This window comes from Colius striatus, chromosome 1, assembly GCF_028858725.1.
Source record: "Colius striatus isolate bColStr4 chromosome 1, bColStr4.1.hap1, whole genome shotgun sequence".
Classification (NCBI taxonomy): Eukaryota; Metazoa; Chordata; class Aves; order Coliiformes; family Coliidae; genus Colius; species Colius striatus.
In genome coordinates, this window is record NC_084759.1 from 141,073,830 (window position 1) to 141,098,812 (window position 24,983).

At 49.2% G+C, this 24,983-nt stretch overlaps 1 protein-coding gene across 1 annotated transcript in view; it reads right to left on the reverse strand.

Annotated features, from left to right (window-relative positions):
* Positions 1-312: 312 nt before the first annotated feature.
* Positions 313-24,983, reverse strand: part of LOC104557117 (chromatin remodeling regulator CECR2) — a 45,164-nt gene continuing 20,493 nt past the window's right edge. Inside the window, exons 2-18 of the mRNA XM_061988873.1 lie at positions 24,161-24,344; positions 23,266-23,405; positions 22,650-22,754; positions 21,994-22,043; positions 19,511-19,680; positions 18,704-18,781; positions 13,771-13,927; positions 9,927-10,056; positions 9,622-9,659; positions 9,425-9,516; positions 9,029-9,155; positions 7,219-7,652; positions 6,112-6,240; positions 5,194-5,992; positions 1,778-3,185; positions 831-936; positions 313-562 (exon numbers count right to left, since the gene is read on the reverse strand). Of these exons, the coding sequence (XP_061844857.1) occupies positions 557-562; positions 831-936; positions 1,778-3,185; positions 5,194-5,992; positions 6,112-6,240; positions 7,219-7,652; positions 9,029-9,155; positions 9,425-9,516; positions 9,622-9,659; positions 9,927-10,056; positions 13,771-13,927; positions 18,704-18,781; positions 19,511-19,680; positions 21,994-22,043; positions 22,650-22,754; positions 23,266-23,321 (3,885 nt within the window). The 5' untranslated portion in view covers positions 23,322-23,405; positions 24,161-24,344 and the 3' untranslated portion in view covers positions 313-556. The remainder of the gene's footprint in view (positions 563-830; positions 937-1,777; positions 3,186-5,193; positions 5,993-6,111; positions 6,241-7,218; positions 7,653-9,028; positions 9,156-9,424; positions 9,517-9,621; positions 9,660-9,926; positions 10,057-13,770; positions 13,928-18,703; positions 18,782-19,510; positions 19,681-21,993; positions 22,044-22,649; positions 22,755-23,265; positions 23,406-24,160; positions 24,345-24,983) is intronic.

Sequence of the window (24,983 nt, forward strand, 5' to 3'; positions counted from 1 at the left end):
TATGATTGTAAACAGTTAAGGATTTCTCCAGTGCTAAGCCCACTACAAGCTGGGCCCACCCCCTCCCCCATTATGTACAATACATTCACCAACAACAGAAATTTATTTAAAAAGGCAACAGGTTAAATTCTGTAAACTGGATCCAGCTCCAAAACACACACGTTAATACTACAAGTAAAATTCCATCATCGTCCTCTTCCACCCTGAAAAATATACCTGAGTTTAGCAGTCAATGACAGTTTCCGCCCCCACCCCAGCCCTCCCCACCCAAAAAAAAACCCCCCTCAAACCCTGAATGAGATGCAGACTCCGGTCAGGGAAAGCCACTCGTTGGCGATGCTGGCCCTGTGGTGGTGAGCCAGCTGCTCGGCTGGCTGGAGCCCGGCACCGCTCCACGGTTCCAACACAAAAGCCGTCACGGCACCGTGTTCCACGGACCCAGGAAGCTACATGCTGCTCGGGTGAGGGGAGAGGGGGAGGAAGGCCTGCCCCTCCTCCTCCTCCTTGTCCAAATCACGCGTGGCTTTCGTCTTCATGAGGTCCTTCCTTCCTTGAACTAGCTCTGGAAGAGGAAGAATAAGAGTTGGAGGCTTTAACCAGCAGCTTTAGAAAGGAGAAGCCACAAGATTGCATGCGATCGGTTCAAAGCTAGCACTATTGAGCTGTCTAGGCTATGTCTTACAGCCAGCACCCCCATCTCCCTCTGCACAGCAGTAGCTCATTTCCCAGCCTCCTCCAGTCCTTCCCACTCTCATCAAACATGTCACTCCTTTAACCAGCGGGAAGAGGAAGACTTGCATTTCAATTCTGCACTCTCCAGCAGCCCTTACTTGATCCAGAGGCAACGCTGATGGTTTTTGTGACGTCAAATCTTCCCGGGACATGGTTGCTGTAGGCATCTTCGGGAAGGCAACTTGAGCCTGATGCATTTGCATTCTGGAGCCAGGTTGAACGGAGAGAGTTTTAGCACATGAACATCAAGAGCAAATCCCCTCTACTTCACTGAATGCACACACACAGCATTCACATGCAAGCATGCGTCTCGTGTATTCTTCTTTCTGGCTTTCCCCCAAAACACAACCTTTAATCCACGCCACTCCTCAAATGGCTTAGTTGTAAGACACACTCCCTGAATACTAGAAGAAGGACTGCTGTGCTGGGACCATGACAGAACAGTAACATTCAAAACATATTTATAAACTCTGAACAGGGAATTTTTGGAGCAGCAGAATTTTCCACTTGGGAATAAACTGTGGTATGTGCAATCTGAGCGAGAAGCAAATTTCTGTGAGGAAAATTTAAGGCAGAGAGGAAGGGAAAAGCAAGAGGACGGGAAAAAGGGGGCAACATTAAAGGAGTTCATAACACGGGGCTCACTTCCACTTCTTAGCTACCCTGCCCCACTATGACAAAGAGGCAATAAGAAACTTGCTTAGAAAATGGCAAGAGGTCATTTGATTAAGAAATGCACAACCCTGGATGACACATTAAGTAAACACTATCACATAAAACAAAACACTGTGTGCGGATGGATGGGACAGGCTAATAGGTCTCCATCATAGCGGTTGCTACTTGTTTTAAGGAGCTGCAGCAAGACTCTCTCCAGTTTAAGAGACCTCTTACTACAAGGGTCTAAGAGTCACCTGTTAGCCTTTTGTCTTCATTTGCCATCCTCTCTGACTTCAAGCCGTATCCTTTTGAGCCATCTAGCACTTATCGTCACCCAGGCATCATCCCCCCCTCCCACCTTGCCTTCTCGCAGAAAACGTGATCTTACCCCGAGGGTCTATACAAGTCCTGGGGTGGCCCCCCCATGCCACCTCCACTGCCTCTCTGTTCCATCAGCAAGGCCTGAAAGTGGCCTATGTTCTCCTCTCGGCAGCGGTACAGGGGTCCCTCCTGAGAGAGGCCATTAGCCTGGCCAGAGGCCGGATGATGAGACAGGTGAGCATTCATGGGTGATCCGTATGTCCTGGGCTGGAAATGACTGGTGGGATGTCGGGACGCATAAGGAGAGCCAGTCTGTAGCATCACCCCATGGGGAGGGAAAGCTGAGGGGCCGAATCCCATTCCTGAGCCCAGGTGTGGTGGAGGAGCTCCGTAGAGGAACTCCCCCGCTGCCACCGAGCTTTGCCTCTTCGTGGCTGCGTTGTGGTTGTCCAAGTCAAGGAACTCTTTGGGACTCTCTGGTCTTTCCTGGGACTCCTCAGACTTCTCCTCTTCAGGCCCCAGCTCCTGCCCATCGCTTGGAGAAACCTCTTTGGCACTTGCTACGTCCATGCGGCTGGGAGAGGCCAAGGCGGCACTCAGTGCCTCGCAGCCCTGCAAGCTGCTGGCAGACCCCCGGTCCGGGAAAGGGGGTCTGGCCAGGGGCGGGTGGGCAGTGGGGTGCCCGCTGGGGCTGGCCTGGGGGTGCAGAGGCCTCTGCCAGTCCGAGTAGCCCTGTGGACAAGCATAGTAGGGTGGTCGCTGGTAGTGGTGGTAGGAAGGCTGAGGCTGTGGCTGGTAGGGGTACGGCATGCCCTGGGGGGGCCGATACCGGGGCAACACACCGGGATGGGTGCTGCTCGGCTGGAAGCCCCGTGAGGGAAAATGCTGGGGGTGGGAGGCAGGAGGAGGTGGCTTCCCCCCCATCATGGGGCCAAACCCCTGCAGTCCCGGGTTGATGTGGTATCGCCCCGCTGAATTCGGGTATTCCAGACCGGGCATGTAGAGAGGATGGAACTGGTTGGGGGCAGCCCCCATGGAACCAGCATCCACACTGGGGAGGGTGGTGCCCTGCCCCATGCAAGGTACAGCTGCTTCGGGCAGCGCCTTCCCCCCGCTGCAGAGGGGCTTCTCCAGCACGTTGGCAGATAGCCCCTTCCCCTCAGCGCTGCCCACCGGCCCCTCGCCTGCCGCCCCGTTCTCAGGCAGGGGAACTCCTCTCTCAGAGGCGGGTACCAGGTCCCTCATGCAGCCTGGGCCGCTGGTGTAGCCGCTCTCTGCTGGCCACGCGCCTTTGCCCTGCCCCGCCTTCAGGTCGCTCTTCACGCCAGAGCTGTCCCCCTCCCCATCCAGGGGCAAGGCACGCCTGGTGCACTCCATGGGCAGCGGGGGCTTGGGATGAGGTAGGAGTTTGGCGTAGGCCCCGTCGGGAATGCTGATGCACTGAGCCTTCTCCTCCACGCCTGTCGGTGGCTCCACTGGAAAGAGAGAGGGAAAAAGTCACACCTCAGTCTAATTTCGGAAATAGTTCCTTCCCATCTGACCCATACACACACTTTCTCATGCTCACTCAAAACACAAATGCCAAAGAGTAATTCCTGACAGCTCAACCAGGTCTACCAAAGTAGCCACTCAGCATCCTCTTCTGCTGCTGACCCAAAGCTGCCGGTCAGTTCTGACCGACAGCTCCCTAACATCTGGATGGAAAAAGCATCCCACTTGTGTGCAAATGGAAGACAAAAAAAGAGTAACTTTCTAAAGTCATGAAAGTCCTTCTATCCTAAGGACTCCAAAGCCTACAACACCCTGTCCTCTACACAAACTTCTCTACAGGACTGTAGAAGTATGACACCTGAACAACTGCCCTTCTGTGGGGCTACAACCACCTTCCCACAGCCATCACAATCTCGCCTTCAGAGACCTTTAGCAATTCCAGAGGGCGTTTTTGCAAAGTTGGGTGACCTTTAGTAGCTGGTTCTTTTAAAAGAGCTCTTTTCAAAACTGTTCATGAGGTTGCACCTCTGTTGGAAAGATGGCATGTGTAGATTGGACCCTCAAGATACAGGCATGCTGTAGTTTGCAAACCACAAGTAAGTCACAGCTCCAACTGGAGTAACGTTGCACACGTGGATTTGGTCTGGTGTGCAGAGGCTGTGTGACAGCAAGACAAGAAGTCAGGGTAAGGACAGTTTGAGTTCAGGCTGCCTTGCCCCTTCTAGTCCACAAATCCCACTTGACCACAGCTTGGTCAGAAGCGCTACCACACGCCGAGATGCTGTGGAGCCGATCGCAGCTATATTTATCCTACTGTGATCTGGAGATTCGACTATGCCCTGCAATCACTCAGCATCCTCCCCTAGTCTCTGTTCTATATCCAGCACAGTTAAATGATGATGGCTTTTAAGCAATGCCACAGAAGGAAAGAGTTTCCTTTCAGTGCAAGCACACAAGGGATCGATAAAAGATGCAAGGGTTTTGATCTCCAGTTTACCAGCTAGAATTAATGAAAAAAATTTTGTTTTTCCTTGATCTCTGGGGTTTTTTGATCTCCACTTTAGGTTTGTTTTATTTTAAGGGGTTGTTTTTGATCTCTAGTTTACTAGCTAGAACGAATGAAATTCAGCTAGAAAGAAACTTGTGATGGCACACACAACACGCTGTCATCCCACCTGAACTGACACAGCTGCTCAGGGGCTTTCAGGCAATCCCGTGTGTTAAGATTTTGAGATGCTGAGAGCCCACAAGGCACATGGGCATTTCAGAGGAGAAGCTATACTGACATGTACTCAAAGGAGTACATTTAAATCATTTATTCAGAAACATCTTCTTTCCTAAACTAACTTTCTGCAGATCCAATTTTTATATTAACTCCGAGCGTGCTCTAGAAGCTTCACAGCCTGTGCTTTGCATTTGCAACCCCATGGCAAACTGATAACTTGCAGACATAGCTGGGATGGAGGGGACCTCTGGCAGGTTACAGTGGAACAATCTTAGAAAAACCTAAAGGGTGCTTAGAGCAGAAAATATATTCCAATTCAGATTAAAAAAAAAAAGAGATATGTGTGCCTCACAACGACTTAATGAAGATTTTAATTCTTTTCTAGAAAAAAAATGTGCTTTGGTTTCTGAGCCGTAGGCACTGCTTAAAAATTGACTCCAGTTAGTCTGAAGGTCAGACTGTACTTTCCCCTTCTCTAGGGGCACAAATCCCAATAAAGCCACATTTGCAGACACAGGTTTTGTGCATTTGCATGACAGTTAAGGTTTGGGTCCCTACAGGTTTGAAACCTGAGAACAACAAAGCTGGCCTAAGGGTACTCCTGCCCACTCTCCACAGGCACACACCAGTGGGCAGAGCGCCCGTCTGGCATGGGGAATGGGAAGGATGTCCAGCAGTGAGCAAAGTGGAGGTGGGCAGGAGGGATGCAGGCAGAAGAAGTGGGCAGAGAAGGACAAATGCTACCAAGGGGTGGCTTGAGGTGTTACCTTGGTTGCTTTCTGTCTCCATGGTGGGATCCTGTGAGCTCCCGTTCCCCACAACAGGTTTTGGGGGCTGCACACCGGTGGCGGAGGCGGCGTGAGCCAGCTGGGGAAAGGGTCCAGGGAGGTGCGGGGGGGGTGGCTGGCGAGGGTGGTAAGGCACACCCGGCGGGCACACGCGGGAGGACAGCTGCTGCATGGCGATCATCTCTGGGCTGTCCATCATGGAGTCCCCACCCTGGCACCCTCTTTGAACCTGAGGCGGTCCCCCAAACAGAGCGGCTGGTGGCTGCAGCATCCTCTGGCCGGTGGCTTTCCCGGGCGGTCTGACGTACCCTGAGGGAGGCACCCCGTGAGGTAGGAAATTTGATTGCTCAGTCCACTGGCTGGGAGGCAGTGGTGGCCTCATGGCCCGGGGGTCCACCACATGACTCAGGCCACGGGGCTGGAGCGATGATCCCATGGGCGCCTTCTCCTCCGGTCCCACGGTGCCCTGACTGTGGCTGCCATTCCACAGGGCCGGGTGTGCGCGGTTCAGGTACTTGTAAGGCCGGTACATGTGCCCCGGGGGGACCTCCGAGCCTTCCGGTGGCCTCACGGGGGGCCCGTTGTGCCTCGTGGGGAGGAAGCCCTGCTGGAACTGGGCTGGTGGATAGACGGTGTCAGGTGAAGGGCCGCTGACTCGCCCCAGCTGCAGGCCGCCTGGCCGGGGCCCCAGCCCGCTGACGGGGGCCGGTCCCGCACACGCCTGCTTCTCTGGGGCCGCCAGCCTGTGCCCACGGTGCTCGCTCAGTCCCACGGATGGCTAGGTAGGAGGGAGAGAAACAGAGATGGCATGGATATTGGTGAGAGTTGCTGCACCGAGGAGTGGAGGAGGCCCGTGGGTTCTGGGGTGCTGGATCTCCTAGCTGCAGTGTTTCTTACCTGCATGGCAAAGTGCTGGTGCTGCTGGACTGGGTCTCCAGGATGGGGCTCAGGCACTCGTGGCGAGCCGTACAGTTTCATGGGATCGGATCCACGCAGGGGACCAAACGTTCCTGGCACAGCTGGTCTCTGGGGGATAGGAAGGGGCATGGCAGGGAGAAAGAAAATAATTTGTTACGCTCAGAAAGGCGGCAGGTGAGGTGATGCCAAGGCTGGAGGAAGCACGTGGATGAGATTTTTGGAGATACCATAAAAAACCCGTAGTCCCTTCCCTCCGAGGTGACACAGCTCTCCTGTCAAAGCCACCCTCTCATATCCCAGCCATGCATCCCTACACTCAAGGTTATAACGCACTCGCTTGCCACCCAACTGCTTGGGAGCAAGCAAGAAGACTGGAGGGGGCTGTGGTTTGCTCTAAGAAGAGATGGAGGCCACAAGAGCATGCAAGCAGAATGACAGAGGAGCTCATTGCCTCCAGCTCTCCTACTGCCTCCCACTGTCTGCATCACAAGAATCGCTCGAAAAATTTTATGTCATCTCTGTCTAAAAGTGTGAGGGGTAGCCTGGATCTGCGGAGCAGCTGATATACCACAACATACCACAAGGCATCAGTGGGTAAGCAGAAAAGACAGTGAAGGATGGGTGAGGAACAGAAATACTCAAGGCATGAAATGCAGTAGTACACAGGTAGCACAAAGTTACCAGGCATCTCTAAACTGTAGACACAAAAGACCAGCTTGCTTAGCATCATAAACTGAAGGTTATGAGAGAAAATGTGATTGCTTTCCATGCACTGCGGGGGGTAACTCTCCAAGGAGAGGAGAGGACTAGGGGAGTGAGGGATGGTGCAAGCCCACATGCAGACAAGCTGGCGGTGGGAAACGTCAGAAGACTGTTCCCAGCTAGTGTGGCAAAGACTGAAACTGTATCAGTCTAAATCTAAGGGCAGCAAAAGATTCAGTTGTAGAAATCATAGTCCTGACCCTTAGTCCCTGGGAAAAGGGTCTTGCAATGTAGCAGGGATTTCACAGTAGAGAGATTCATTCCCCTTTACTTCCCTCCCTCCAGAGGCCTGATGGCTGCAGAACAGCAGAAACTGGTCCTTACCATCTGGCCAGGATGTGGCACAGGGCTGGGCATGCCGCCATACTGCAGAGAGCGAGGGAAGCCTCGCCCATTCGAAGGGCCCACTTCGAGAGGAGGCTGCACTGGGTTGCCACTTGGATCCTCTGCAGAGGATGAGGAGAAGGAGGAGGAAGAGGAAGAAGAGGAGGAAGCAGGAGCCCTGGAAGTAGCTCGATATGGTGGAGGTTTTCCTCCATTTTCCAGGCGTTGCTGCCTCTTGCCTGGTCCATCTGGGTCTCTTGACCGAGTCCAAACACTGCCTGTGCTGGAGCGGCCAGTCCGTCGGCTCCTTTTCTCTCGTCTCCCGTCTTCTCTGATCCAAAACTCCTCATCTGTGTCACCATCTTCCCCAGGGAAATGCTTCATCATTGCTCGGTGGAAACACCTCTCTAAGTTGTAAGCCATCTTGGTATATTCTGCAGTCAAAAAACCCCAACAAGATCAGAGACAGCCTTACAGAGAGAAACAGCTGAGCAACATCAGACTTTCCCCATCAGACAAACCATCTTCCTCCAAGAAACTTTGTGGAGGAGAGACTTTTGTTTCTAAACAGTCAACTTTGGCTTACGTTCTCAAACTCAACAAGCAACTCAGTGTCAGATTTGTTCAGCAACCCCTCCCAGAGGACGAGCACATGGGCATGACAAAGTACCATTAGCGGCACAGCCTGCAGAGTCAGCATTAACTCGGTGTTCCCGCACAGCGCCAAGAACTGCATTATGAGAGGCACCACCTCTGCTCACAGAGACGTGTGACCTGCACAGTTAGCCAGCAGAGTGCTGAGAGGGAAAAATAATGTGAACTCCAGCAATGCTATTCCGTTAAGTTCAGAGGCTTTTCTTGGACTCTTTCAAATCTCCATTGTGTGCTATAAGGCAGAGGAAAATCAGCAAACATATTTATCTTTGTACAGTTTCCAAAGCACTCGCTGACCCTGACACGAAAGCTATTGCCAACACCAGAGTCCTCATTGCATCATTTCCACAGGACAGCTCTGCTCAAAGAGGGTCTAACTTTTCATTGGATTGGATAGGAAGGAAAAGGCATGTGAGAGGTGTTAATGACAAGGGCTTGAAGCAAATTACTTTCCAGTTGTTTCCACTAAACTAATCCTACAGTTCCTTGGGAAACAGAGCTCTCCCAGTGGCAGTGCAGGAATGCTTTTACTTGAGGCCTACAGTGACAAGTTGAGTAGCTCTAACCATTTGCCCTTTCAAGGTGGTGCTGGTGAGACAGTCTGCAGTGATGACCCACTATAGGAGAACTGATTTCTTACCTAAGAGACACGTAGAATGGCAATTAAATTCAGGGTTCCCCATTTGCAGACTTGTGTTGTTCATTCAATTGCCAAGGAATTAAAAAAACCTACCCTTTCTAACTACCCCAAAGGACTACTACAAGCCTGATTAATTCCTCATTTTTCTGTGGTAGCCCATAAACACTGGGAGCTAACCAGGGCTTTTCAAAGTCTCTGTCAGACATTATGAGAAAAAAGGGTGCACACACACACACACAGGCACATGGAGGAATGAGCTCAGAAAGAAACAGACTTTTTTATCTTTTTATGTTCTGCCTTCCCCATCTCCCATACTAAGGGAGTCCAAATTGTGACAAAAATCTTGCCCAGAACCCCAGGCCTTATTATTCAGGAGCTCCTACTCTTTCATTCAGCCTCCCAAAAATACCCTGAAAGAGAATAAGCACAAATCAAGTACTGGTGAGTAGGAAGAGATCACTGCTTGCTTTGTCTGAGAACTGCAAATAGACGAACTTAGCATCTTACTGCTCTTACCACTGCCTTCACCATTGTACTTAAGACAGTTCCTGAACATGGTCTTCATATCGCCCACAAATTCTTCCTTGGTGCAGTACTGACCTCCATTCAACTTCTTCTCCATGCTAGAAATGTCCATGGGGGCCTGAAATGCAACAAAACCTCCCTTCAGTTACAGCAAGTTGCACAGCTGACTTCCTCACAGAAAGGGGATGGGGAGAGGAGACTGTTCCCAGCTAGTGTCGCAGCCTCTCATCCTTGGTTTCCTTGACCCATAAGGCTAGAAGAGACTACTGGAGTCATGCAGTTTGACTGTAAGGGTAACACAGTCTACAAAATTTAAAAACACTTCCAAAAAACTGCATCCCAGTCAACAAAGTGCATCAGTCAAGATGGCTGGACCACTTCCCATACCTTAATGATCTGGTAGTAGTTGGGAGCGTATGATTCGTCAACGGGCTCCAAGAAGGGCCAAGAGTCCTTGTGAGCCTTTACCACATCTAGAACTGGCAGCAGCAGCAAAAGAAAGGTGAATGGTTACACACACAGGCCCAGGGGAGTATTTCACTTTGAGCAAGTCACGCAAAGGGGAAAGCTGGGGTAGGACTGACCTTTGTACATGGCTGTGAACTCATCGTCCAGTTCAAAGCTGTAATGGGAAACACAACAGTCGAATATGCAGACTGAGGACATGCAAGATATGGTCTTATACTTCATCTTCCCTCATCTGCCCCGCAAACAGCGTCACGATGCTGACAAACAGGCCTCACCACAGACACTCCTCTAGTCTGGACCCAAGCCAGATGTTTCTCAGCTTACTCCTCATTGTTCTCCAACCTCACTTCTCCCTCCTCATTCCTTCCCATACTCACTACTGCAACGTGCTCGTGTGCTGCATACCCAGCTGCATACTCACAGATCCTTGGTCCTTCGCTCTTCCCTGGTAGGGGAACTGGGATCCAAGTGGGAAAGCTCAGGGGGGAGCTCCTTCCCCTGAGCCAGCAGCCAGGCCCGCTCTTCACGAAGCTTCCTCCTTCTGGCCCGTTCTGCAGGGGAAAGTGGGGAAAACCACTCATCACTTGTCAACAACATCTTGCAGGGAAAACAAAAGCAGTTCCTGCAGCTCTCAAGAACTCCCAAAAAATGTTCTTGTTCTTTCAGCAAAAGTAACAGCAGCACAGGAGCAGAGGAGGTGAGAATATGGAGTAGCTTCAACATGCCTCTTCATTTTCCCTTCACTTTACAATCATTGATTTTGAAGCACTACTGAGATACAGATGTTACCCAAGGCAGCTTCCAGACAAATTTCTGACCGTGGTGTAGTACAAAGCGAGAAGTTCAATGCACAGACCTAGGCATAGATCAGTACAATGGAAATTGCTGGCTTGTTACCATGCTTCAGATGCTTCACCACAGCCAGGTGAACTCAGGGAAGCTGGTTTTGCACTGAAGTAGATGAAGAACAGCACCAAGGGAAAGGGGAACTTCTATCTACTAGCTGGGTGGCAATGAGTAACTGGGGCTGTTAATATCCTCCACCACTGTGGTTAGCTTTAGGAAGATTGCTCAGGCAGGCTTTCACAGCCAGCACCCAGAGTGAGCAAGCTGCCACATCGGAAGGGCCACTAGGACAGCTTTGGTTTAAGAGATGGGAGGCAGGAAGAAGCAACGCTGGTAATATAACCTGTGGTTTGCAACCAGACAGATGGCTAACAGATTGCTTCATAATAGAAAGTTTATGGGCTTTTATGAACCTAATTTCCTTTTTCATATAGGAAATCTGAATTCATTTGACTTGCTAAACACCTGTGGTTGTACCAACTTTCTGTAGGAGCAGAATTCTGTGAAAGTAATGTTAAAGGAGAGATGTCATAGGAGTAAGACCTCAGAAAACAGGCCACGTCAGGGAACATAGAGTGGAAGGAAGATGGTGGAGACTTTGCTGATACCCTCCAGCAGAGCCTCCAACTTTGGAAAATGTCAAAGACTCAAGAAGCACCAGCTCCAATGGAAGGGTATTAATTTACTAACTCTATCAGTCAAAATCAAACTCGGGATGGGGGTTGAAAGCACGAGAAAACTAAAAATACTGACAAGGTGGGTATTTCCAGGGAGGTCCATGTCCAGATCTGGTACAAGACTGGTAAAAGTAAGTTAAAATTTTCAGTTGGAAGACCCTAATCACTGAAGTTGGAAGGACAAGACTCACATCTAAGATGTCCTACAGAAACTATTACAGCATTTACCGATGAGAAGTCCAACATCAAATTGCAGCTGAGATCATCGGAGTCTGTTCAAGCATAGTTCAGTACTTCATGCTTCTTTTGTAAAATTAGTATCACTTAGATGACATTGTAACTGACATCTAAGGTGAGAAAGCTGAGAAAAACTTGAGGTGATGATTTGGGCAGCAAAAGGAAAATCTCATGGCAATAGTAGCCAAGAGGTATGGTGAGGTAGATTTTGGAAACCCACCAAGGTCTGCCAAGAGTCTGACCTGGTAAACCAACAAGAATCAGGCAGTGTTACCCTGGTACCACACTGAAGCTCTGTCAGGATTAATACCAGGTCCCTCTTCCATAGCAAGTGATTAATATAGCACGTTAAAAGATCACTGGCAGAGCTCAATGTGATACTGTTGGCCTGGATTGAGTCCTACCCAGCAGCTTTCAAAATCTAATCAATGCCCTAAAAAGTATCTCAAACAGCTAGAAAGTCATATGTGCAAGACAGTATTGGAGCAGCATCTGGGAAGAGAACCGGGAAACTCTAACTTGCTGTTGTGGTAGAAATCTAGAAAGTTGCTTTAGCTCATAAATTCAGGAACGTACAGATGGGTCCTGCAGGAGGCTCACTACCTGGGGCGTGTGTTGGAGTGGGGGGAAGAGAAATTTCAGACTGGAAAAAGCAACGTGGTCTAAAGCCAGGCATACAGTCCAAAACAGCAGGTGAAGTGCTGATGAAGTTCATCTGAAAGTAGATATTTCACCCTGTGTTTCTCACCACTCCTCTACAGAAGACCTTACAAAATTAATGTTAAATCACAAACAGATCGCAAAACACAAGAAAATCTTTATTACCCTGAGATGTCTGTTGGTGGATGTCCAGTTTTAACAAATCTGAACCAAGAGAAACAAACTACTTTATTTTCAAATCACTTTCTGTCCCTCGTGAGAACTGTCATAAAAGTAAATGCTAATGAAGAGTGTGCTTGGCAATGAGACAATTAAGAAGCTGAAGTTTTACCTGGATGGTTGCCGTTTCTCGGGATGAAAAATACTGCAGTGATTTAACCAAACGAGTCAGCCATTTAAAGAACCTTTCCAAATAGCTTTTGCATAAGCTTAAAAGGAGACTTCTCCAGACTTAGCTTAGATTGACTAGGGATAAGTTTAAACCAAACTTAAAGAAACTGCACAAACCAAAATAAAAGCATCTGCCAAGAAAAATATGAATGTATGCTAAATTGGCTTAGAACAGTTTACTGACCAATTCCATGCCACTTTCTTTGAGTGGCTCTGATGCCTCTGCACCAGATGATGTAGTGATTTAATTTACCCACAAAAGGACATAGCCTATACCAAAACAAGACCTTTTTACAGGTACATTTATCTTTGCAGCTCTTCTGGAACTTCAAGATAAATTTTGTCTATACAGATAGAGAATTGAAGCACAGAGAATATGCAATTTGCCAAGGTGAAACAGGTATCTGTGGCAGGTATGAAAGCTAGATGATTCTCAGTTTAATGCGCCAGATTAGTTAGGACCAGGAATATATGAAGGCCAAGCAAGTAATTGGATTTTCTTAAGGTTAGAAAGGTAAGTAGGTAAAAGAAACTATTCTTAGATAACATCTGGTCTGCTATCAAACATCTGGTAGCAGACTGTTTCATCTTGGAAAGTTTATAAGGTTTGCATGACCTTAATATTTTTTTCCTTTTCTGTTTCTTTATCCACTTAAGGATCCGTGATCCCTGTACTGCCACACTTTACTGCCACAGCTTTCTGAAGATATTCAGCCTTTCCCTGGAACTGCAAAAGCCCAGCCAGCCATGGTGGCAAAAGCAGCAGTTAAAGGAATCCCCAAAAGGTGGGTTGACAGAGAGAAGGTGATCAGAAAGTACCCTGTTCTAGACACCAGTGCCTACAGGTACTGGCTAAACGTGTGCTGTCTGTGCCTTGATCTGATATATTAAACACAATGTGGTTGTTACTTGCAGAACAGGTTAAAACAGTGTTTCATTCAAATCTGCACAAAAAACCATGACCAACACCTGAGGCTGCACCTCTAGTGCTCTATTTAGCCTGGTCCCTTCATCTTTTCTTCTTCAGTTGGTAAGGCCAGTAGCAATACAAAAATACCACTCTTGCTACTGCCATGTTGTCCTCTTCACTTTCTCGTTAAAGGGAATCTTTCTTTCATCATGCATTGGACCAAATGCTCTTTGGCAAAAGTAAAGTCAGCTGGAGGCAAGTTGGGGAGATAGAAGAGAACTGAAGAACAACACAAATAGGAAAAAAAAAGTACAGCTCTGGCAAGGAGGGAAGTAAGCATGACTTGAGAAACAAGACACAGTTGAAGGGTGCACTAGAGAACAGACACCAACAGCAAGGGAGCTAGACAAAGGAAGCTACGGTCAGACCAATTCATCCAAGGTAAGCGCAAGAAAAGATATTCCCGTTAGCAGGTCTGGCAGAGGCGGATGCAAATAGCAGATCTTAAAAAGCTTCCACCTCTGCTTCACACTGGCCACACGTACCTTCCACTGCTTTGACCTTTTCCTCCATCTCTCTCTTCCTCTCTTCCTTTAGTAGCTGTTCCTGCTCCCTCTTCTGCACTGCTATAAGGATTTGGCGCTCCTCCTCTTCCTCTCTGCGTCTCTGCTTCTCCATCGAGCTCGGCACGTTTGGGTTTACCTATGACAAAACAGTACACCAAAAACTGTAATGCGTTGGCTTATTGAAATCTGAGCAGAGGCAGGTTTAGTTTGAGCAAGCCCTAAAGCACACCTACAATGAATGGCTGAGGGGAAAAAAAAAGGATTTGTACATATGAATTCTCAGATGAAAAGCAACACGTAAAGGAAAGTTATTTGTCAAGCCATGAAATCCTACTGATATAGGGACAAAAAGAAGGAGAAGCGATGGGTTAGACAAGCTGCCACTCTGCCAGAGATGCATGTGTAGTTTCTATCCGGGCAAAGGATTTGGGCTGTTGACACCCCCACACAACACCTCTACCCCTTTCAGCTAGCAGAGCCTCAAGTTGCAAGTGGGAGCACAAAAGACTATTCTGCCATAAAACAGAGTACTTAAGATAGGAAAAGAGACTGGTTCAACCTTGCATCAAGGTTTTCCTCTCACGTTCAAAAGAAGGCCCGATATCGTTCTGTGTGCTAATCTCCCTTGAACTAGCTCTTGCTTGTTTGCTTGGCTAGTTTTCCTGCTGGCTGCCTCAACTAGTTTTCTCATTCAAGGACGCCTGGATCTTTATTACCCCACTGCCAGCAGGCTGCAAGGCTGTGTTTGATCCCACTTAGACTTCAAGCTTCCCAGACTAGGGATCGCCTGCTCCTATTTCTCCAATAAAGGGCAACGTATGTATATGGCAGTGTGGAATTGCCTTCATTAGCTTAATTTAATTAGATGAGAAATGAATCGGTCATCCACCAGCCAATTCCACCTCTTTGACTTCTGCAAGACCACAATATGTGTGCCTTATCAGCAGGGAATACCAGATGGAAAAGAACAATGTGCATACAGTTTTCTCCACCTTCATCAGGGAATAACCAGCAACCACCACTTAGGCAGAAGGCATTTCCTGAGGATTAGCAATCAGCTGGAGTCCCTTGGCTGCTGCTCAGACCATCAACTTCTCCAGGCCCATTATTAATCCCCAGAAAAAAAAACCCAAACCCAAACCTGGCACCGTGATTACTATTTTGTCCTTATTCCATTGCCTAGAAATGGAACCTCCACGTGTTTCGATAAATGCCTAGAAATGTTGTCTGGTTTTACTCTACATTCACTTCCCCTCTGCCTTCCCCTACACAGCACTGCCCTACAATCTCCCCCTGTAGCTTTCCATGGATGAGCATTGTGTATTATCTCCCTGTTTCCAGCAGCAACAGCATCTTAAGAGAATTATGTTTCAACCACCACCAGCCACGAAGAAGCATCCACGAGAGCGTGATGGGACTCTTGACTTTAGGACCATGTCCTGCACTTAGGGACAGACTGGATAGCAAAAACGCCTATTCTGTGCTGAACTTTCTAGGTGAAATCCACAACAGAATCTCACTGCAAGGGAACTCTGCCCTTGTTTTCCTTTTTTTAGATCTCTGTCAAATGTTAGTATTTCACTCTTCTACCTCTTTCCTAGGGAAACTGTTCTGTGAGTCCACACGCCTTCAGGTTAGCCAGCATCTCCTCACTTTCAGCCTTAAGTTAATTTCTCATCCCCTCATCCCACCCAATAAACCCAGTTCCATTCTCCTGTGTGAACATAAACTCTTCTTTAGGTATATTCCAAACTTTATGGGCTTCCTCAGACACAGAAAACTCCCATGTTTCTGTAATTAGGGTCAATGTTTCCTTACAAAGCAATTCTTCCAGTTCCCTAGTCTTTCCAGTTGTGTCTCTCAGACTTTTCCTCCAAGTGATTGATGTCCAAACACCAGATTGCCCAGAAGTAAAACTGCTATGCCAGGTACAAGAGGTCAAGAATCTACAGAATCAGGTTCCACCTTTCCACTTTTGCTTCTTTGCACATCGCTCAAGTGCTTTGCCACCTAATTTTTTACTCATGCGCTGCAGAAGCTTCCTTTTAGGCCTGATCCTAACCACTGTCAAACAGTTTTCTCCTAACTTTCCTGTTCAATCTCTAAATTGCAGTAGGAACAAAAAACCATCTGGTTCTGCAGCAATTAGAAAGAGAAAGAGGTGAGCAGGAACCAGTCACTAGAAGTCAGTAGACTAAGATATTTTATTGAGGATGTGACCATCAGTCTTCTAGATTTTCCAGCCAGTTGATCTAAGACAGCCCGGTGTGACACACTAATTTCTTCAATTGTTGGTAGACAGGTCTGACTTGGTCTTTCTCTAGATTCATCTAGATTCATATAGCTTCCATCATTCAAGTCCTAATGAATGCAAATCCCACAGCCTGAGGTGCCGCGCTCGCACCAAGGCTTCTCCAAACCTGCAGTGTGTATTCAAGCACCTCATATAGTAACAGTGAGACAGAACCTACAGTGTGTTCCATACCAACCCACTGCAAGCATTGCATCAACAAAGCAAAAGGACAACCTGAAGCAACAGAGAGGATGTCATCCTAGCAGATCTAGGAAGACAAGGAAAAACCAGAAACCACAAGTGCAGCTCAGTGAGCACAAGAACTGCAGCAAATGACCACGACAACTGCACTTGCATCCTGCAGCGCTTGCAGAGCAGCAGTAATGCTGGTAAGGGCTCTTTGATACGCTTCAGACACAGAAATGGTCGGCTTTTCAGAGGGACCTACTGCCTGGTGTCCCATTTATGCCCACTGGGGATGAGTGTGCTCAACTCAGGGTTAAAAAAATAAGCAAACAGGAACATGTTAACTGAGATGTGATGGAAGCAGATGCCTGTTGGAACCATAAATAACCTAACACAAGTTAAACTTCCTTCCTGAATGAAGAGGTGCCAAAGGGAGGTTTCTCCAGCTTCCTCCCCACTTGGAGGATAAAAAACACCCCTCACATCTGTGACTGGTGGCATCACCACCTCCCGTCCGCCAGGGAGCACTCCAGGACATAACATCACTGCCTTTTCCCCCCAGGACCCTGAAAAGGGCCAAACTTTTGCCTTTTGCTTTGCTCTCCAGACAGTGAGTATCAGGCTTCAGGGGCAGAGGCCAGGAGGCACGGATGCCCCAAGTGCCCTGGCCCCCTCCAGACACACGCCCTGGCCCCTCGTCCTCCAAACCTTCCCTGCTCCAGTTTCCGCAGCGATGTCCTAATGAGGGTGCTGCTCAGGCAGCTCTTTAATGAGGAGCTAATCTGAACCACCTGTTGAGAAATCCCCTGCAGGATTAGGAGCCTATGGAGCAGTTATATCTCAGACCGAAGCGGCATCCAGCTCATGGAGTTGGGAGGAAGGGGTCACCCCTGCACTGGACTGAGATTTTCTCCCCCAGTTTTGCCTGCTGCCCGCTCGGCAAACAAGCCATCAGACATGCTGGTTCTCCCGTGTCAGGGATGGCGGCTGCCGTGACTTGCTGGGGAGCCAGCATGAGTTGCCACTCTCGCTCTGGCTGGCTCCCTTAAGCCCCGGTGCAGGGGGTGCTGGGAAGGCTCCTTGTTTGCTGGAAACGTTTCACTGGCCCACAGGCAGCAATTAACAGCCCTCTGCCACCACAGACCTGGAGCACCTGCGGTACTGATTAGCATCATTCAGGCTCCATGTGTTTCCCACTCCCCTCCTCCTCTGGGATTTCTGCTGCCTGTGAACAAACACGTGTCCCAGTGCTTCCTGCATGGTGGGCTTTGCAGAGAGCAATTCTGGCCCCAAACTGACCATCACTGGGGTCTTATTTTCCTCTCAGCAGGCTTTTATCTGCAGCATGATGAGAGGTCCTTCCTTCCTTTTATTTATCTATTCTAAGTAATTGTATTTATTGGGAGGAACTGTACTTTCTCCTTTGTTTTGCGGCAATCCCTGACCCTGGCTCACATGGAATATTCCCTGCAGTTTACTTTGCCAAGGTTTGACAAAACATCAGGTAACTATGTTTTCTCTGCATTTACAGCAAGAGATTATGCCACAGCCTGATAGAATCAAGCCTTTTTTTTTCTCCAAAGCTAATCCCATGTTGCCTGACTGATTGCTTTCAGTAGCAGTTGCCAGTTCAAAGACCACCCCCCCGCCCCCCCCATCTCCACTGTACCATGCCCCTGGCTCTGCCAGAGTGACTGTTGGGGGCTGTGTGGTGAACTGGATCGGAAAGCTGATCTACGTTAAAAATAACCCCAACCAAAGAAAAAGGTTATATTTAACTCTAGTCATTTCCCTGGGTCTGGTTCACTGCACAGGCCCACAAGCGGCACACTGTTAACGCTGATGGGGTGGAGAGGAGACGAGGGTGAAGAGGCACGGGAAGAGCCATTTCAGCCAACAAGGCTGCAGTTTGATAAGCATTTCTTTAAGCAGCCTAAATTGTGACTTTCATTTCCAGCTGACCCCCTCCTAGCTCAGCTCTGCACTGCATCACTCATTCTTCTCTCCCTCTGCACTATCTACTCCCTCATGTGTTTGCAGCCTCACGTTTTCCCCTTGGCTGAATTTCTGTCATTTCCCTTTGTAAGCCAGTTCTTCTAGCCCTCTCATCCCTTTTTCAACTTTTCTTTGAACTGCCTCGAATGTGCCAGCACTTTCATTGAAGTGGAATTCCCCAGACCTAGCGCAGATTTCCATATGCAGCTGCACCGGGGCCGGTTACCTCTGCGATCCAGAGGGCAGCACCTCCCTGCTCGCCATAGAAACCCCGAGTGTCAGCCTGCCTTTGACGGGCATTACCACCCATCTCTCTTTCAGCACAAGCACTTTCAAACGGCTCCTTCCCACTGAATAGCGATGCTGCGGTTTATTTTTTCCCCCAGGAGGCATCTGCTCGCCTCCCTCCGTCGTCCTCCCCCTCGCACCCCCCCTCACCTCCTGCTTGATTGGTTTGATGGGCTGATGGTCAGACATCCACCTGGGAGAAAACTCTGTCCGCTGTAGACGCTTCTCCTGAAACAGGGTTGAGAATTGAGGGAAGGAAAAAGAGAGTGGAGGAAATTAGGGCACATTGGTGATACTGGCAGGAGAAACTCTGGGGGCTAGAAGTGACCATGAAATCCCTATTAGCTTTACAAGGGTAGCAAACAAGTAAACTGAACTCAATCCAAGAACAGCACGCTGACTGCAGAGCCCATTTTACAAAGCCATCTAGTCGAAGGATCCCGGTCCAAATCTGTCCCACTTGAAAACATTCAGTTGACAGACAACACCCTTCAGAGTTTCAGGGCTCTGACATACCAGTTCAAGCAGACTTAGTTAGGACAGCTAAAGCAGAGCCAGCTGAGGAATAGCAGTAAAAGTGGAATCACAGGCAGTTTGCACAGAAAAGTTAGGCTGTAAATTGCAGCAGTTCAAAAGCGGACAGAGATTCTCTGCTAGCAGAAAAGGGACACAGAGCATGGCCGAAGACAGTAACCCTTTCAAGCCATCCTAAGCTGCCATGCAATCACCAAGCAGATCCCTAAGTATTGACTCCCAGCCCTGCCACTCCATGGGGGAGAACCTTTCTCCCCATACAGAAGCCAAACAGCCTCCACAGCCACAATACCCTCAGGCTGGAGGCCGGGGGGAGAAGGCCAGGGTGTTGGGCTGCTTGGATTTAGCTCTCCTTTGGTCAATAAACGTCCATGCTCTTGGAAGCGGTCAAAGAGAGGTAAACAGGATGCCATGTCTCCTCACCTTCTGTGCAATCATGTTGCAGATCTCCGGCAGGAAGTCTTCACTCAAGAGTTTGTAGAGCTGCCGCTCTCTAAGGGAAGTCCTCTCTCTGAAGCTTTCTGTGACCTGCCTCCACTCCTCTTCCGTCTGACACAGCAGCCACCATGTCCCACGGCCAGGCCCTTGGGACCCTTCAACAACATGAAAGGATGTTATCTCCCACAGCAGTTATGACTAACAACTTTAACAACTTAACTTTATCGCTTCTCCTCTCCCCAGGTCTCAGGAAGACAAAAAGATACTGCCAATGGCCACTGTTATGGGAAACATGACCCAAAGCTCTCTTCATCCACCAAAAACACTTCTAGCTCCCCACGCCACACAGAAAGTGATGCCAAGACACAGAGGAAGTACACAGGTGAAGAAATAATAGTGGCACTTGGCAACACATGGGTAATGTGACATCCCTGCAGCAAGCTTCTATTCCAGTTAGGATGGATCAGAGAAAAGGATTTCATTTATTTCTTGTAATGGAGGCCCTCAGCCAGAACAGGAGATAGGGTAACGCAAATGTCTGACTTAGTCTGGCAGCACAATAAAAACACTGAAAATTAATGTTACTTGAGACAAGCCTTTCTTTTTTTTAGCACTTCGAACATTTGCTGTGGTGAATAAAAACCCAAATGAAACATTTGCTTTGCAGGCACTTAAAAGAACAGAAGAGGAAGCAAAGGACAGGAGTTCATCAGGCTGCCAGATGAGGGGGAAGAGACGTTCCAGAAGTTCACATCACAACCCTACACGATCCAGGGTGGGATGTGAAGCAGGTCACTCACGGCTCTGAAGCACGCCCCAGCTACCAAGACACACTGAGCAGTTCTGCCTTGTGTGAAATATTTGAATATTAATTGCAAAGGACTTTCTTGCACAGGGATTGGAACACCCACCTGGAGAGGAGGAATGCTGTTCCTCCTCTGCAAATGTTTATACAGAGCAGAGAAGACTCATGGGTTGCAACTTGAATGCTTTTGCCCCAGGATGCTCTCTCTAAGCAAAAAAAAAAAGTTGTGGCCCATTTTGAGGAGTGGGGAGATGTTGGTTCAAACTCCTTTGGGCTGAGAGGTTCTCAGCTCCCTCTACACTTTTCTAGGTCTAGCCACTGGCTACTGTAAAGAAAGCAGCAGTCACCACCCCCACTGGCAATTGTCATGCAGCTTTTCACCGCATTTTCAAGCAAATCAACTATGAAAAATATAAAGAAGCGAAAACCAGAACCCCTTTTTTTCTGAACCTGACCCTGGGCCTTCGTGGATCTGAGCTGCCCTTGGCTCTGGCATGCAAGCTATCAGGTTGCCTCAGGAAGACTGGAAAGCTGCAGCTTTCCTGCTGCCACCTGCCCTGTGGAGGAAACCTCCATGCCGTGGCAGTGTATTAGCTCCAGGTCACAGCCCAACCTAGAGCTTAACCCACCCTTGCCTTCAGCTCTAGTTAGTGCATTGAGGACTGCTAACAGAGGAGCAATGGACCAACTCTGTGCTGGTTTCTGTCGCTCTGGCTATGTGAAGCCATCCTCTGCCCATCTGCAGCGAGGAGTTTTACCTGCACGCTGGCCCCACAGCCTGTACCCTTGCTTCCCCTTCCCTTGCCAGCTGCCTATTGGCAGCTCATTTTAATAGCAACTAGGACTAAGGCACTGCTTTGTGCCAGCAGAAGATTACTCCACAGCTGATATGACACAATTTACTGGAAGACAATAATGTGATACAACCCTCAGTGCCTCATGTGCATCGCTCTGGTTCTGCCACCAGGAAATCTGAAGACAAAGGGCAAAAGGAAGGAGGCCCAGGAAAGACAATGCCACCCTTACCTTTTCTTGTGGGACAATGGACAGGCTGAGCCCCTGGGTCATGTGGAAGCCAATGGATTAATATGTATGCCAAACGAGTCCTAGCCCCCTTAAACTCACTTTCAAGTTATGTTGCCAACTGGCTTTTTCTGCTTGCCTTGTTAACCTTCAGATGGGTAGCTCCAAGACACCATTTACTGAGCTCAGTCACCCAACGGCCACATTGGATGAAGAGGTGAGGAGAATAAAAAAGGTTCTTCCTTCCCTTTCTTGGCATCACTGACCCTTCTTCCCAGTACAAAAGAATGCACCCGCTACAAACAGGGGCTCATGTTCACCTCATCTCCAGAGGAGCAAGGGCCACTCACAACCCATTTTCATCAACTTCAATGAGTAGGTGGACCCCCAAGGCCTAGTGTAACCCAATAGCTTAGGTTTCTTCATCCCAAATTAATCCATGGTAAGATAGAAAGCATGCAAGTGTCTGTGCTCTGTTGCTCCAAGTCAGCTTGTAATGTTAACCCCTCCTTCCAGACTCAGCCTCAACCACTGGCAGAAAGACTCTCCCTTTCCTGAGAAAGGTCTTTCTCCAGGCTTTGATAATTTAAGTGCCATGTCAGCCGATCGTATTGACCCTGACCCCACAAAATCTCTTTACCATTTCTTATCTGAGTCTCACGTGTTAGCAAGTTGTCTTCTGCCTTCTCCCTACAAAAACAGAAAAGAAAGAGAAGGTGAGATACAATAAATATATTACTTCACATCACTGAAATGCTCCTGCGGAGAAGAATGGGGACGTGGCAATTATTCAATGTACAGCAAAACCGTGGATAAAAACCCACTGTGCAGAACACAAGTTTGACGTATTTTCACTTATATATTTATCATGGCTTCATGAGATTTTAAGAAACGAAGGGTGCAGGCTGGAGTTTGGCAAGGATGGCGTTTCAGTTCTTATGGGAAGTGTCCCAAAATCTATATTGTCTCAAACGGCCAGGATTTTTGGCTCCAAGAGCTACACAGTGAAAGTGCACTTTATCAGGAACATATCCCTTAGCACTGCATGGAGGAACTGCATCCGAAGCGAGGCGGTTGGAAGAGTGATACCCACTGTTTCACCAAACTTGGCTTCCAGACCAGTCAGAATTTTCTTTGGAGAGTGATCAAAGCATTCACCAAGTCTGAGCTTGCTTCACTTCAGAGATACCTTGAAATTATGGCTACATACTTCTTGGGGGAACCCCAGAAGTACACGATACTTCCCTCTGGGAATACATGCATTTTACATCTATTGCAGGAACAACCTTTCCTTACCTTAGCAAATTTTCCTCCAGTAGTTTTTTCCGCTTTGGGGGTCGTCCTCGTCTCTTGCCTGTTTTCCCAGGAACATTTGGGGTGTTCGTCTGTCCCCCGCACACCCTGCAAAATGGCAAAACCACCATGAAATATCTGCTGGGCAAGGACTCTGTGGCCAGCAGGATGGGAGAAGGGCAGGGAAACCGGAACAGCTGTTAGGAACCCAACCAAAGGAGGGATTAAATCAGAGCTGGATGACAGGGAGGAGAGGAGGGATTCCCACTGGCTGGGAGCCTGACGTGGGAGCCACCGGTGCAGCGTAGCACGACATGGTGCAGGGCAGACGGGGAGGAATGTGATGGGGCAGGCAGTATCTCTCCCACAGCAGGCTCTCCTGGTGCCACAAAGGCTGCAGGCTGGCTCTGAGACAATGCAAAGCGTGGGGTAGCTCCCAGCCTGCTCAGCAACTCCAGTCTCGCCCCACACTGTCCCAACCCTCTCCCAGGTTCCTCCCACCACCCCTCAACACGACAGCAGTCAGGCGGAGCCCCCTCCAGCCGGGCTGCCTTTGGTGCATCCCCCACCCTTGGCCCCGGCACCCGGACACAGGAGGGGGTGGTGTGGGAGCCATTACCTGTCTGGAGCCAGCTCTCCGTTGGTTTTCCCCTGCACCGGGTCCTCCTTGTACATCCGCGTGCCGTAGAAGTACCAGTACAGGGCCCCGCTGCTGTCCTCGCCCAGCGGCTCCACGCGCAGGCTGTCGGCGTCCAAGCCCTGCGCCCACCGGGAGCCCCCCCGACAGACAGTGACAAGTTGAAAAGCGGCCACATTGTCACACAAAACATGATGACACCCCTCCACAAACACTTCCCTCCCTCCCTCCTCCCCTCCCACCATGCCACAGCAGCAGTACAGCTGCTCCTCCAGGCCGAGTTGGGAAAACGTTACTCCAGGGGGAAGGCGACGTTCGCTCTCTGCTCAGGGAGGGATTTAGATTGACATCTCTAATTTGAATGGTCTCTCTTGTTTTAACATTTCATCTCTGGTGCTCCTGACAGTGAAGGTCTAATTAGTGCTGGCGACAGTCACGCACAGCCCTGAGAAGCTCCCTCCCTCCCCCTCCCTGCCATCACCCTTCCCCCACCTCCCCCAGTACACTTCAGCCCCATCCTTTCATCTCACACCATCCCTCAGCAAGGCAGTCTCGGCTCTCACACAGCCCTGCCGTTAGCGTTGGAGCTTCTCCAAATTCACTCTTCACAGCAAGAGTAGCCAATGAAATCAATTTACTTGGTGACTCCCGTGTTATGAATACATCCACACAGCACAAGGGCCCCAAGAGCAGTCCTGAGCACTTGCCTTGGGCCCTCTGCAAGTCAGGGGAACTGCCAGTCCCCTGCACCACCACTGATTACCTGGCCTTAAAATATGCTTAATGGCATCAACCCTTCTCTACTCGGGAAGATCCACTGGATCTAGCCCAGCTCCCGCAGCCACACCGTTTCCCCCTTCCCTGCCGGCCAAAGCACCTTGAGGAGGTCGAAGACATCATCTGCATCGAGGCGGTAGTCACACAGGCGGTGCAGGATCTCCACTCGAGTGCGCAGGGGCAGCTCCTGGAAGGTGGATTCCCGCAAGGGGTTGGGTTTCCCTTCCTCCAGCTCCCAGCGGTAGTTGATGATGTCTTCCAGGTAGCTGTGAAATGTCTCGGATCTAACCAGGGAAACAAAGTCCCACACATTCAACTGTAGTTCTCCATGCCAGAAACACCTGGTGCGACCAAACAGCTTGAACAAACACAACGCAGAGGCAGTGCAGCTAACACACGGAGGAAAACTGTTCCCCATGACAGCTATGGCTAGGTGCAGCTCTGTAACACGAGTTCCCAAAACAGGAGCAATCTCATTGCAACACCACGGGAATTCATATTATATAGATACAGCTTACAGGCCTCTGCATTACTCTTATTTCTACCCAAGCTGAAAGAACAATATGATGCCAGCTCAGCCTCATCCTCTTTCTATCCCAATGGGCAATGGCTACTGCTAGCACCAACACAGACCCTTTATTAAGATGCAATGAAGCTGACAAGTCTAATCCCTCTCTGCTCCTCCTGGTTTCACGCACAGACCCTCTTCTTCAACTTTCCACTTACTCCTGACATCTGTCATTGCAAAGTCCTGCTCCTCTCTCTGCCTCTTGAACAGCTTTCCATGCCCTGGTCCAGTGCCTTAAACCTCACCATAGCTGATCATCTCCTCCCTGCTTTGATGCTGTATGCATCCCATACTCTTGTTGCAGCCACTATTCTCCTCTCCCTCTGCCCCCAAAGGTGGGCATCTGCAAGGCCTA